The sequence below is a fragment of the Lynx canadensis genome, chromosome B3 (assembly GCF_007474595.2).
Source record: "Lynx canadensis isolate LIC74 chromosome B3, mLynCan4.pri.v2, whole genome shotgun sequence".
Classification (NCBI taxonomy): domain Eukaryota; kingdom Metazoa; phylum Chordata; class Mammalia; order Carnivora; family Felidae; genus Lynx; species Lynx canadensis.
Genome location: NC_044308.2, coordinates 134,273,472 through 134,288,440, shown reverse-complemented (window position 1 = coordinate 134,288,440; position 14,969 = coordinate 134,273,472). Strand labels below are relative to the sequence as shown.

The 14,969-nt window shown below is 36.9% G+C and overlaps 1 protein-coding gene across 1 annotated transcript in view; it reads left to right on the top strand.

Moving 5' to 3' along the window:
* Positions 1 to 5,261, top strand: part of TC2N (tandem C2 domains, nuclear) — a 47,372-nt gene extending 42,111 nt beyond the window's left edge. Inside the window, exons 11-12 of the mRNA XM_030319800.2 lie at positions 73 to 272; positions 2,215 to 5,261. Of these exons, the coding sequence (XP_030175660.1) occupies positions 73 to 272; positions 2,215 to 2,325 (311 nt within the window). The 3' untranslated portion in view covers positions 2,326 to 5,261. The remainder of the gene's footprint in view (positions 1 to 72; positions 273 to 2,214) is intronic.
* Positions 5,262 to 14,969: the final 9,708 nt, after the last annotated feature.

Below are 14,969 nucleotides of genomic sequence, written 5' to 3'. Positions count from 1 at the left end.
GTAACATATAGATATGTATCTTTTATGACATTTAAAATAAAGTTTTACATATCAAAATTTCTTATTGTTTAGGTTTTTTTGTGAAGGTGGCAATGTTTAGTTCAGGAGAGTTGATTTATAAGAAGAAGACACGCTTACTGAAGGCCTCCAGTGGCAGAGTAAAGTGGGGAGAAACTATGATTTTTCCACTCAGACAGAATGAAAAAGAAATTATTTTTCTCATTAAGCTTTACAGTCGGAGCTCTGTAAGAAGACGACACTTTGTGGGGCAGGTTAGTAGGGATTTTTTATCTTGAATTCTTTGCTTGCACTTTTGTATGCTCAAGGCAGTTAGTCATCAAAGGGAATACGGGATAAAATTGAAGTTGAATAGAGTAAAATTCTTCAGCATCATAAAATTTAATGTTGCCACAAAAATGAAATCTTGTCACACTTTGCTTTAATACAAATAGTTGGAATTTCTGAGCAATCAGGCTTCTTATCTTGAAATAAGTCTATTTCTGAGCTTCTCAGCTGTAAACACTATAAGAAAGGTCAGTTTTTCAGTACTGTTGAGTTTGACGCTAAGTATTTAAATCAAATTTTGTAAGGCTGGAGATATCCAACTTTCTTCTTTCTGTGTCCTGTTCGATTTAATGTTTAACTCTGTGTGCTATTAACTGAATAATGTTAGATTTGAATTTGAAATTTGAATGTTAGATTTGAATTTGAAAACATTAGTGTTAGCAGTGGTTGTGGTGGTATTTAGATAGTTAGTATTGGTGTCTAGATTAATCTATTTAAAAATTTTATTCATCTGTGTAAGACAACAGAATGCTTGCTTACTTGCCAATCCTATAGGGACTTGTTTCCTTTGTAGTTTCCAAAAGTAGCTCATTATCTTTTATCTTAATTATGATTGTTTGGCTTGAATTTAAATTCCAAAATCTACATTACTGGTTTAAAGGCTTCTGTCTGCTTGATAACAAGATGTTATTAGCAGCCTATGTGAAATCCTTAAATTATATGTGAATTTTGAAAGATTGGTAATAACTTTTTGACCCACTTCTTCATGTGTTTTACCTAAAACATTTATTTAAAAAATTACAGTTTTGTCGTTCTTCATTTATTCCTATTTGGGAAAGAGTTTGGACTCAAAAACTCATATAGGTAGCATACTTTTCAAAGCCGTGAGGCCCATGAAGTGGATTCAGTTAAGGCTTCCTATCTCACTAAGCCTCAGCGATCATGTAGGAATGGAATGGGAGATTTCAGGTGATTTTCAGCATAACGTTTTTGGTGATTCCATTTTCTTGGTTGAGAGTCCAGTTAAGAATAATAATTCTGGAAGGGTTCTGGCTGTCCATCTGTTCCCTCTGGCTTCTCTGGTGTCCTTAGTAGCCATCATGATGGGGTAGCCAAATGTGGACTCAAGGTCTCCCCACCCTTACATCAGCCAGAGCATGCTGGCGTTATCTGATTCATATCATATATTAAGGTTCTTTGTAAGATTTTGTATGAAGGTAAAGTTCTTCAGATCAGGAAATTAAGGGGGAAAGGTTGAAAATCAGTGGCCTGCTCCAGTTTCTTTATTTAAAAGAATTAGAAACTCCGTTTCACAGAAGTTAATTCCAAAGTAGCGGCACTTGGTAGTGCTAAAGCTGAGGTGAGAATTCAGGCTTTGGGTTCCTTGCCCACCTTGCCTCTGTGGTATGTAACCAGTGTGATGTCTTACATTTGCATAATGCTTTGCAATTTTCTCAAATTCATTCATGTCTATTACCTAAAGTTAGTTTAGATTTCAATTAAAATCACAGCTTTATCTAATGTAAAAGGTGCTTAAAATGGACATTTCTTACCAATCTAACTTAAATCATGATTAGTCTCCGTTAATCCTCACAGAAGTGTTTCAAATGGTCAGGATCAATTGTAAGTTGAGCTCCTAGGCTTATTGAATAACAAAAGATACTAATTACTGTTTTGGGAGAAATGATTTTTATAATCTTTCATGTTGAATTTTTAAATTGGATTGATTCATATAAAACAGTCTGCAGGGTGACTAGGTTAAGTATTTTAACATTTACGTTTCAAATAGAAATCAAACAAAATTTTGGAAAAATGTAAAGATGTTTAATTGAAAATACGTCAACCAAACTTCCACTCGTCTTTCATCCATAAGAGTTCTTAGCAGTTTGAATTCAGACTCTGTTAAATGGTTGTGCTGTTCCTTTCTAGATTTGGATAAGCGAAGACAGTAATAACACTGAAGCAGTGAATCAGTGGAAAGAAACCATTACAAATCCAGAAAAGGTTGTTATCAAGTGGCACAGATTAAATCCATCTTGAAGACATCACACATTAATTCGATGAAGAATTTGACATTCTTTTAGAAGACTTAGGATTTCAATTTGCTACCAATGAAAAGAGACAAATCAATACATTTGTCAATTTATTTATGGAGGTCATAATTGTAATGTGTAATGGATCTTATAGAAAATTAAATTTGATTAAAGAAAATGGGATGAATTATATCTGATATCCAAAATAAAGGGGATGTTTTAAAACTATGCCAAAATAGTGAAATAAAGAGTAGTATTTCTGGGGCAACTAAATAAATTATAAAATCAATGAGAATTTCAACCATAGGTGGTGATTGCTATCTTACATTTATGGGTTTTTTGAAAGCTTTCCCTAGATATTTAAAATCTAGTATATCAAGTCTCTGTTAGTACTGTTAGACACGTAGAAGACTTTACTACTGACTGTTTCAGTGCCAGTCATTCTTGATTAGATCTTGACTCCACTGCTTACCTCTTGCTACCTCTCTTCTCTCAGAAAACAAATATGAATCATCGAACCACTTCAGCTCTTAGGTATTCGGGGAAGAGTTGTGCCCTAGGTTTCTTACTTCTTACCCATAAGGCGTCACATTGCCACTGTATAAATTATTTATCTCCGAGAAACTTCAAATATAGAACGCTATGTTTTGGCAAGAATAAACGAAAACACCAGAAGGTTGAAGTTTAATTGGAAACCTTGTGTGTACACATTTTGCTGTGTTTTCCTCCCTCAAATATTTTACCTTTTGTTTTAATTGGAGTTGGAATAAGATTATCCTCCATATAGCTCCTCCTAATTAGCAGAACTAAATGAGCTTAATTAGCAAGTTCAATATTTTATGATAATTATTTCCCTTTTTTTACTGTTTATATATATCTCTATAGATATAGAGATATAGAGATATATATATGAACTACTTGTTCTATAATCCACAGTGCTATTTTCCCATGTTTTTTAAGAAACTGTACGTGATAGCATTATATAGCACATATTTTCTATTGCAGTTTCTCTCAGGAACTCACTAGAAGTCAGTATGTGGGCCTAATTTCAGGTTAGTCAGCTATGCAAACTATGCCCCAAAAGAATAGCTGCTTGGAGAAACAGATAATGCCTTCCTTGATCTTGGCAAGTCTGACTTTAGTTTTGCTAATGAGTAGACCAACTGCTCTGTGGTCATGGTCTTCCATTTTTCTTTCTCTCTTACCTTGTTCACACATGCCAGGAGGTAGATGGTGATATTTTAGACCAGAAGATACTTTGGTATAGCTTTAGAATACCCTCTTCATTCTAGTTCTTATGTTCTGTATGTCTCATTAAGATTTTCTCAAGTAAACCCTTAATTCCTTTTTTCCTAGGTATCATCTCCACAAGCTACAAAATATGCCTAATTTACACGTTCTTTGCTTCTATTCCCTAGAGTTTATGTTATACTGGTGGTGTTGACAGTGTGCATTTGGAAATAATTTTCTGAGATTTGTGAACAATGAAATATTGGTCAGTACTCACGTGAACTTTCAAGAGAAATCACCTTGACTGTAGTGTTTTACATCTTTGAGATAAATGACTTTATTTTTTTAGAGCAGTTTTAGGTTCACAGCAAAATTGACAGGAAGGTACAGAGAGTTCCCAGGTACCCCTGACCCCCACATACACACACCTTGCTCATCATCAACATAGCCCACCAGAATCATACATTTGCTAAAATCAGTGAACCTACATTGGCATAGTGTTATCACCCAAATTTAGGGTTCGCTCCTGGTATTGTCCATTCTGTGAGTTTTGACAAGTGCAGAAGGTCATATAGTCACCACTGTAGTATCATACAGAGTAGCCTCGCTGCCTTAAAAATCCTCTGCAAATACACCTATTTTAATAGCCACCAAATAGGTATTTTGGCTTTTGGACAATAAATAACAGGTTTTATTGTGTTTTTTTTTTTAATCTAGAATTTAATTTGAGCAGTTTTTTGTGTTCTATTAATGCTTCCAATTCCTAAATTTATTAAATGTAGTCATGTATTTAACTCAATTTAAATTATTTAATGTTTAATGTTTTTGCAATACGTATACAATGTATAATTTCAGAGAAAAGTGTGATTTTTTGGTTTCTTGCATGTCTTAGAATCATAGGTAAATAAAAAAAATTAAAAAAAAAATCTTTTCATTTAAAAGACCTTTCAGTTAGAGTATTATTGACACAACTAAATTCCCAAATATTTTAATTAGTTTTACTTAAGCCTTTTTCTGGTGTGAGAGGTACCGAATACAGATGATATTCTGGTTGTCTTTGAGGCTTTACATGAAATATGAAAAGAAACACTTTTTTTGTTAATAGCTACTCAAATTATGAGAAAAAACATTAGCTGGTAATAAAAACATGAGATAGTGAGCAAAAATCACTTGTCTTTGTTTTTACTCGGGTATTTCTTGACCTTTACCCACTTATCACAAGGACAAGGGAATCAAAATGGTGCTAGATGACCAGAGAAAGCCATGGAAGGGTTCACACTGATAGCTGATAGTTTATACAATGCTAATTCCTAACACTGTGCTTATTTATGTATAAGCTTTCAGATTGATACAATTAGGTAGCTACAGCCCATGTCAAAATACAACATCACTCTTAAGCTTTCGTTTGGTTTTGCATGACTTTTTCTTTTAGCAGACCTCCTAGGGAAATTATCATTGAAGTGTATCAGTTCCAGCATTTACCAGACCGTTAAGAAGAAACCAATGGCATTTTGAACGTATGTAATTATGAGCTGAAAATAAGCTAAAGTGAACTTCTGCTTAAATATAGTTATGTGAATTTCTGTGATACTATTGTACTGAAACCATATTTCCCAAAATTTCCCCCCAAATTGTTACTGTTTGTTTAATAAAATAATTGTTTATTTTTGAAGGATTTTAGAAATTTTCAGTAAATTTCACTATTTTATATCATGACGGCAATATTTCAAAGGATATGTTATTTCCTTTTGGTATTTGATGGGGTATATTGAGGGAAGTACCAGATAAAATATCTCTCTGTATACTGTATTAGGGTTTTTTCAGAGAAACAGAACCAACAAGGTGTATATATACATTTTTAAAAATACATATTTTTTTAATTATGAGAAGTTGGCTCATGTATTATGGAAGCTAAGAAATCCCACGATCTGTCATACAGGCTGGAGACCCAAAAAGGCCAACAGCATAATTCAGTCTGAACCTGAAGCCTTGAGAACCAGTGGAATCAATGGTATGAATCCCAGTATGAGGACAGGAGAATATGAGATGCTCAGCAGTGAGGCAGGAAAAAAGGGATCAATTCCTTCTTCATCTCCCTTTATTTTATTCAGGTTCTCAGCAGACCAAAAGATGCCCACCCACACATTGGGGAGGGAAATTTTCCCAGCCCAGTGATGCAAATGCTAATCCTGTCCAGAAGCATCCTCTCAGACACACCTAGATATAACATGTAATCTGGGCACCCCTGGCCAGTCAGGTTGACACATAAAATTAACAGACATCTACTTGTGTTCTCTTGGTGGGTCAGCTGAAATTACTGTTCAACAATTTCAAATGCTTGAAGTTTTGGCTGAAACATTGAGTTGAGGAAAGAATTATGAAAAGTGAGTATATATGAAGTACCATGTCCATTTTGAAATAGAGGTTTAATATTTTAAAAGATATTAAAAGAGTTAGTGTTACCCTCCAGAATTGGGTATTTTTTGGGTAAATTGTCTGAAGATGAATGCTGCCTGCATTTTTAGTCCTTTCCTGGTGGGATTTCTTTAACTTGGCAATTACTGATTTTTAAATTTTTTTCATGTATGGAAGATCTGATGTCTAAAATAACTATTTTGTTAGTTAAAACTGGTAAGTAAATTAAATTATATAATGATAACTATATTAACTATCTAACTATATTAAGCCATAGGACTCTGATAACAGCAGCAGATGTCCAGAAAGTTCCGTATGTCTTCTCGGATGACTAAAAGGTATCTGATTCCATACTGAGTTAAATCACTGAGTAAGATAGATGATGATGTTTATTTAGTATTGATTTTCATATTGTCGTGCCATGGAATTTGTTTTCTGAGTCACCATTCTTTAGTTTCTGAGGCAGGAGGATGATAAAAAAATATCTGCCCTTCATGATAGGACTAGATTTATTTAAAAAAAAAATTTTTTTAACGTTTATTTATTTTTGAGACAGAGAGAGACAGAGCCTGAACGGGGGAGGGGCAGAGAGAGAGGGAGACACAGAATCGGAAGCAGGCTCCAGGCTCTGAGCCATCAGCCCAGAGCCTGACGTGGGGCTCGAACTCATGGATCACGAGATCGTGACCTGAGCTGAAGTCGGACCCTTAACCGACTGAACCACCCAGGCGTCCCAGGACTAGATTTATTTTAACAGATTTTGTTGACTGTGGCTCTTGCTGTCTTTTAGTTTAATTTCTCAGTCTTTAGTATTTCTTGATTATACAGTATATGGAGACTTGATCTTGAAACAACTAAATTTTTAAATGAGCCATTTTGTGTACTTCATAATTGTAAAAATGTCTATATGTTACCTTTTGCAAACAACTGTTGTAGGTGCTTTTAGGGGTAGAGGTGGCTAAGCCATCACTCTTTACTCTGGGGTTTTATATTTTAGTAGGGGAATAAAACAGCATAAAGCAGAATTGTAGTAAAAAGCAGGATTAGAGGTATGGTCAAAATGCTTTAGAGGCTCAAATAAAGAAAATCAAGTCAGCTGAAGGAATTAGGAGCATATCTGATTTTTTTTTCTTTTTTTTAAACACACGTAGCCCCCACATACAACATGGGGCTTGAACTCACAACCCTGAGATCAAGAGTCACATGCTCCACATGCTAAGCCAGCCAGGTGCCCTTCTCCCTCCTGGAAACCATGTCTTCCCTTAGTTTTCATGTTATTATGCTCTGTTTGCTGTCTTATTAGCCTTCTAGCCTTTTCTTTCTTCTCCGTTGGCTCGTCTTTGTGCACTTTAAACACTGGGACTTCTTTAGGACTCAGTCCTAGACCATTTTCTCTTCTCACTCCACTTTGCCCCTCAGGGCAATCTCTTCTATTTTCATGGCTTCAACTGCTATTTACTGGCCAAAGGCTGCCAAATATAAATTTAAAAAAATTTTTGAACGAGAGAGAGAGAGAATCCCAAGCAGTCTTTATGCTCAGTGTGCGCTCCATCCCACAACCCTGGGATCGTGACCTGAGCCGAAACCAATAGTCGAGCACTTAACTGACTGCACCCCAAGGCTGCCAATTTATATCTCTACCCTAGTTTGCTAATGAGCTCCACTATCATTTGGCTGATACGGACATCCTGTCTCGAACATATCCCAAGCAAAACTTTGGATTTCCCATTCTCCCACAATCTGGCCTGCACTGTTCCCTATCTTAATAAAAGGAGCCTGGAGCACCTTGGAGCTTCTCTGTCTTTCATTTCCCGCACTCAAATCAGTCACCCTAGTCGGTAGCATACGTGCTATGGAGATCTTGAATCCACCCGCTTTTCTGTCCCGACTGTAAATTCCCTAGTCAAACCCAGCATCGCCTCCACCTGTAAGTTCTATTCTCACCCCCTAATTGGTTTCCTGCCTCCCTCTGTTTTCCCTCCAAACCATTCTCCACGCAGTGGCCAGGGTGATAATTTTTTAAATACAGATATGATTGTCACTCCTTAGTTCCTATTGCTTTTGGTGTGAAGTCCAAAATGTTTAAGTCTACAAGGCCCTGCATTATCTGAGCTCTGCCTTGGACTCCAGCCCCATCTTTCCCACTGATCTGCTTTCAGTTCTTGGAAGGCAATACGCCCCTCGCTTCTTCAGCATCTTCACACATGCCATTTCATCTAAGTGTAGTAGTCGTCCTTTTCACCCTTCCCTTTGCTAAATCCCTTGTTTAGGTGCTCACTTAAATATCTGTTCTTCAGACGTCTTTGCCTTCTCATCTTAGGCAATGTTAGAGGCTATTTTCAGATGTAATTTTCCTTTATTGATTTTATCATAATTGTCATTAAATAATTACACGACTTTTGTTCAATGTATCTTCTACCTTCCAGTTTTCATGAAAGTTTTCATGTTTACTGCTGCATTCCTGAGGCCAGCATCGTACCTGGCACATAGGAAGTACATATCTGTTTACTCATCCACTTAACTGATAGGCAGTGGTCTGAGTGTTTGGGATACAGCAGTGGACAAACAGAAGAAAAATGAATGAACACATTGAGTCATGTCTTATTGCACAATAGAGTGGGCTTAAAGACTAATATCATCTTGTGGAGAGAGATAATGCTGGGTTATTTAGCAAATTTACTTTTAAAATTCATTGACGCATTTCTTAATTATAGAAAAGTGGAACATGATAGCCTCACACTATGAGTTCTGGCCTAGGAAAAAAAATTCTGAAATTCTCAGCAGTGTTTAAAACCTATGATTCTATTCAGTAACACTTAATTCTAAATTTTGTAGATTGCTGAGATAGTAATCACATTTTACCTTATTATTGCATGACAACAGCTTCATGTATATCATTACCAAGCACAAAAAGTATATTAATTTATCTAAAACATTTGTTTTTTTGCAGTTAAGTTTGCTTCCTGTATAAAATAGGAAGGTTACTTAGATTGTATCCAGCTTTGAACATTTCCTGTAAGATGTAAATAACCTCTTTAAATTAGCAGCCCAAACAGGATCCATATGACTTCCGTAGAATAGGTGAGTAGAAGATTGGTTTGTTGACAGTTCTAGTCCTGGAGGATAGAATGAGAGATTTGGAGGCCTACTGTGATAGAATTTAGGGAAGAGACTCAAGCAAGATGCTGTCTGAGAAGGAAGCCTAACCCCGTGTATGTCTCAGTGGTAAGGACGTGTCCTCAACAGGTAATGAGTCTGGAGATGAGGAAGGTGGGGAGGGTTGCCGAGGAATGTTTTCTTATTCATAATGGAAAAGGAGCCCCGGGAAGGAGGACTGACAGTCACCGGAAGAAAGAGAGGCCTCGAGGAGGAAGGAAAGCCTGTGGAGAGCAGTGAAGGATAGAGGTGGGAAGGTAAGGATGTGCTTATATGAGGTGCGTATATGCTTCCTGATACTGTATCTTCTTTCTTTTTATAGAAGACACTTGTAATTCAGATTCCCTTCAGTGTACAGAATTCTTACACTGTCCCTTCCTCTCCTCCGTTCCTCCATCCTGTTCCTGCCCCTCATTCCTCCCTCTCTTCCCCTCCCTGCCATTTACCAAAACCCGTGCTCAGTTTTCACTTTCTTTCTAGAAAATCTGAAAATGAGTTTGGCCTAAGATAGTAAAGTCATTGACTCTGACTTCTAGTAGAGTCTTCCAGGGTAAATGCCCATCATCCTGGAACACAGGGATATTTATTCAACAAATAACTATTGAGTAACTACATTGTGCCACTCATTTTAGGTGCTGGGAATACACCCAATACACAACACCTCCACTCCCACCACCGAGCTTATATTCAAGCGGATGTATCAGAACATACAGAATATTTCCATATAGAATTTGATGGATTTCATGCAACGGGCAAGCAAATAGAAGATCAGAAAATCTGTTCCTGGTCTTTCCTTCTGTATGACTGCTTCATATACTAATCGTCCTAATTTAAATTCCTTCTGTCTTAGTTTATTTCAAATACTCATGTTCATAATATATTGATGAGTTACTATGTAGGGTTTTTTACAAAAGTACATTTTTTACAATATTTATTTTTGAGACAGCGCAAGCGGGGGAGGGACAGAAAGAGGGGGAGAGAGGATCTGAAGCAGGCTTTGCGCTGACAGGCTGACCGCAGCAAGCTCGATGTGGGGGCTCGAACTCACAAACTGCGAGATCATGACCTGAGCCAAAGTCGGACGCTCAACCAACTTGAGTCACCCAGGTACCCCTAAAAAAATACATTTTAAAATGCTATTTTCCTTAAGTTACTCTGAGCTAAAGCAGGACATACAGAGATGTCAAGTGACCGTCTGAAAAGAAGAAACTCAGAATTCTTAACCCAGGCAAGTATTGTGATTATTTTAAGAAAAACCCACTTGTAAATAAATTTTTATCTGTGTTGCTTGTGTGTTTGGGTTTTCGTGGCTTTAAAAGACAGCAGAGATGAAGTTTATTTTCTAAATGTGATTTTGTTTTTATTGAGTTTAGACAAAAAGAGGCAACAGACATCTTTGTATTTTCTGCATTTACTTCCTGTGTGTGTGTGTGTATTCATATTTATAAACCTCACTGTAGTCCCATGTCAATCCTTTTCTGTGTTGTAAGGCTGGGGGTAAAAGGGAAAAAGGCAAAAGGTATCAAAAACATTTTCTTAAAATGTTAAAACTAGATTGTTTATTAACTAAGTATAGTTTCTTCTCTGGGACACTGAAAAAAGGACTTGAGTCTTTTCTAAAAACATTTCATTTCTTTTTTTCTTAAAGAAATTTTTATTGTTTTGAAGCCTATGGGCAAGGCAGTAGGAAGGGTGGACTGAGATAGTGGGCTTTTGCAGGGAAACAGTGACATCAGGGGTCCAGAAAACTGCATCAGGTGGTGGGATTTGGCTTATGGGGTGCATGTGTGTCTGTCTGTCCGTGCACTCGGCACATGTGTCCATTATCTTGTAGAATTAGAAAAATGACATCTGTTTTCTTGAAAGGAATGGGAATAGATGATTCCAACAGGACTGGGAGAGTGAGGGAAACATTATGACAGATTTGATCTACGGTCCAGTTTGTTTCTTTTCCCAGTCCAGAAAAAAATAAACTTGAGAAATAACAAAGGGAAAAGTTTTCCCTTTCCTAGTCCAGAAGAAAGTAAGTTGCAGAAACAACAAAACAGGAAAATGTTTGGAATGATGCCTCTGTTTATTTGGCTTAGAGAGTGTGGTTCCGAGAGGCAGGAGTTGCTCATTGAGTCTAGCGTTCTAGTTCTGCTGTGTGGGTAATAAATAGTACATCCTATTCCTGGCTCCTTCTTGAAAGCTGAAAGAGTTAAAACGGTCTTATTTTTTTTCCCCTAATGATATTACCTGGGTATATGAAACACGATAATGGTTTTTGGCTTTTTTTTTCTTCCCCCACGTGTCTGAGGGTGTGACACACTTCCGTCACTAACAATGAGTCACAGTGGCAATAATTTGCACCAGCTTGTGAATCTTGAAGGAAGTCCTCTGGGTGATTTCTTGAGTTATTGAAGTCAATATACCGTGGTGAAATTCACACACATACCTAGACTTTGTAGTTTTCTGATTTTTCTTTGTGTGTGTGTGTGTGTGTGTGTGTGTGTGTGTGGTAAAATAGACATAATATTTACCATCTTAACCATTTGTAAGTGTATAGTTCATTAGTATGAAGTATGTTCATATGTTCTGCAGCCATCATCACCATCCATCTCCATAACCCTTTCCATCTTGTAAAACCCATACTCTGTACCCTTTAAATTACTCCCCATTTCTCTACCTCTCCCCCAGCGCCTGGCAACCACCTTCTACTTTCTGCCTCTAGGATTTTGACTGTTCTAGGTCTCTCATGTAAGTGGAATCCTATAGTCTGTATCCTTTTGTGACTGGATTATTTTACTTAGCATAATATCCTTAAGGTTCGTCCATGTTGTAGCACATGTCAGTATTTTCTTTCTTTTTTTTTTTAAATATGAAATTTATTGTCAAATTGGTTTCCATACAATACCCAGTGCTCATCCCAACAGGTTCCCACCTCAATACCCATCACCCACCCTCATCAGGGGCACACGTCAGTATTTTCTTCCTTATTATGGCTGAATAATATTCTATTACATGTATATACCATATTTTGCTTATTCATTCATCCCATAGGGTATATTTGGGTTGGTTATATATTTCAGCTATTGTGCATCATGCTGATATAAACATGGGTGTGCAAATATTTCTTTGAGATTCTACTTTCAATTCTTTTGTGTATATATTGGCAAGTGGAATTGCTGGATCCTATGGTAATTCCATTTTTGATTTTTTGAGGAACCACCATACTATTTCCATAGCTGCTAAACCATTTTACGTTCCTATCAATAGGGTGGGAACAATAAAGCTTCCAATTTCTCCACATCCTTACCAACACTTGTTATTTTCTGTTTTGTTTTGTTGATCATAGCTGTCCTAATGGGTATAAGGTGATATCTCATTGTAGTTTTTATTTGCATTTCCCTGATGATCAGTGATATTGAGCATCTTTTCATGTTCTTATTGGCCATTCGTATTTCTTTTTGGAGAAATGCCTATTCAAGTCTTTTGCCCATTTTTGAATTGGGCTTTGTTTGTTTGTTTGTTTTTTATTCATTTTTAGGAGTTTTCTGTATGTTCTGGTTATTAATCCCCTACCAGATATATGCTTTGCAAATATATTCTTTCATTTTGTGGACTGCCTTTTACTATGCTGATACTGTCTTTACTGTCTTTTGATATACAAAAATTTTAAATTTTTATTAAGTCCTATTTCTCTGTTTTTACTTCTGTTGCCTGGGCCTCTGGTGTCATATCCAAGAAACATTGACAAATCCCAAGTTATGTAATTTTATCTTTAGTCAGTTCAGACATTAAAATGTAATTTATCCTTTTGAATGTTTCAAAGTCCTTATTCCTTATTAATATTATTAAGTAGATATTTTTTAAGTCCTATGGCTTAATGAGGAATGTGGAAAATAAGCAAGTTCATATATTTTATTTTTAAAATCAAGATGTTGGAAGGTTAATCTTTTGGACTTTGGGCCACATTTGAGAAAAATTGATTTAATTACTTAATTTTTTCCTTTATAAAGTAGAAAAACTTTTTTCAAGACCTTATGTCATTGAAGTAGAAAAAGACAGTAGATAAATGTGGTTGTTGCTGAAGAAGGGAGGTGGAAATAAGGGAAGACCAGCACTGCTCAGGACAGCTTCACCTGAGTGAAGTCTCTGAGTGGAGCGTCTGGGCCCTCAGTTTTGCAAGGCTTGAATTTTCATTCCGTCAGAACACTAATAAATTTGGGCAGTTGACTAATGAAACTTTCCAAAGGCCAATGTACGAAGTACAATACCAGTTTACTAATTTACAAAGGAAAACCTAGTCCCTTCTGTTAACAGAAATATTTACATCTGCCTTCACAATCAATGACGAGTTGAATTTTGGAAGCTAGATGATTGGGCGGAGAGCACGAAGTCAAAGCAAAGGGACATGGATTACCCAGGCTATTACCCAGGCTCTGGCATGGCCAGATCTAGCATTGTGCCCCTAACAGGAGACTGCTGAAGAGCCTTAACTTCTGATGTCTGTGTTTAACGCCTTTCTCCTGGAGGGCATAGGACTCGCACAGTTCGTTCTGCCTCTTCGGCTTTCTGGTTTGCGATAGATCATTCTGATCATCCGTACCTATTCAGAGTCTTTGGCTAGGCAAGTTTTCACTCACTTGATGAGGTTTCAGCTTGCTGCTAAATTATAATCCCCTTTGATGGCGCCTCCCAGACACAGGTCCTCTGAAGTGCAGCTTTACGAATTCCCCTCACATTTTGGTAATATTTAAACGTATGTCCAAAGTCTCCAGGTTTGTAATTTCTGTTTTATTAGTAGCGTTTGAAGTATTTGACACAGTTGATTACTCCCCACTTACAAAAACACTTTCTTCATTTTTGAGAAACGTTTTTTTTCCCCCATGTATTCCTGCATTAGTGGGAGTAGCTGTAAGCACTCTATGAAATAGGAAGGAAAATATGGCCCTGTCATCCACAGGGTAAGGAAATTCGACGGGGTTTGTATTGTGCTTGTTTGAGAGCCTTCCTAGCGCAAGGAGGGGAACAGAAATTGATCAATGCAGAATTCCTCTCTGGCTTGTCAACAAACATCTCCAGTCGTCATCGTCCTCGTAGGAAGCTGCATCCCAAGAATATGGCATTTTGAGATTTGGATGACTGGAGCTCACATCATACAGCTCCAATAATGATCTGTTTCCCAAAGATAACAGGGAAAACGTTGTTATGAAACACCTGACTCGTCTTTGTGTGCTTCTCACAGTCCAGCAAGATTTCCATTTTTATTACCAGGTCATTTGAAAGTGCTCAAAGTGTACTTTTGATACCATTTGTCATCTCAGTTTACTTATCTGGAAGTGACAGTGTTCTGCTGTTTTTCTGCCTGAGGAAGAAAATGATGAGAAACAGGTTTGTCACTCCAAGTATGGTGTAGAGCTGTTTTGAAAGAAATTAGTCGTATATTGGTATCATGTTTTCAAGATTGACTGAAATTCCTTTACTGTTACAGTAATTCTCTGCAAATTTCAGAAGTAGAGTGTCCTTATTATGAGAACATTAATTCATAATATAAAACTCTAATTTTATATTTAAAAAATATAAATTAGTGGGTTGCCCGGGTGGCTCAGTCAGTTAAGCGTCTGACTTTGAAAGCTCAGGTCATGATCTCACAGTTTATGAGTTTGAGCCCCACGTCAGGCTCTGTGCTGACAGCTCAGAGCCTGGAGCCTGCTTTGGATTCTGTGTCTCCTCTCTCTGCCCGTCCCCTGCTCATGCTGTGTGTGTGTGTGTCTCTCTCTCTCTCAAAAATAAATAAACTTTAAAATATATATATAAATTGGTTTATATGTTCATAAATTTTAAAGAAAGACTCCTTCAGTCAAT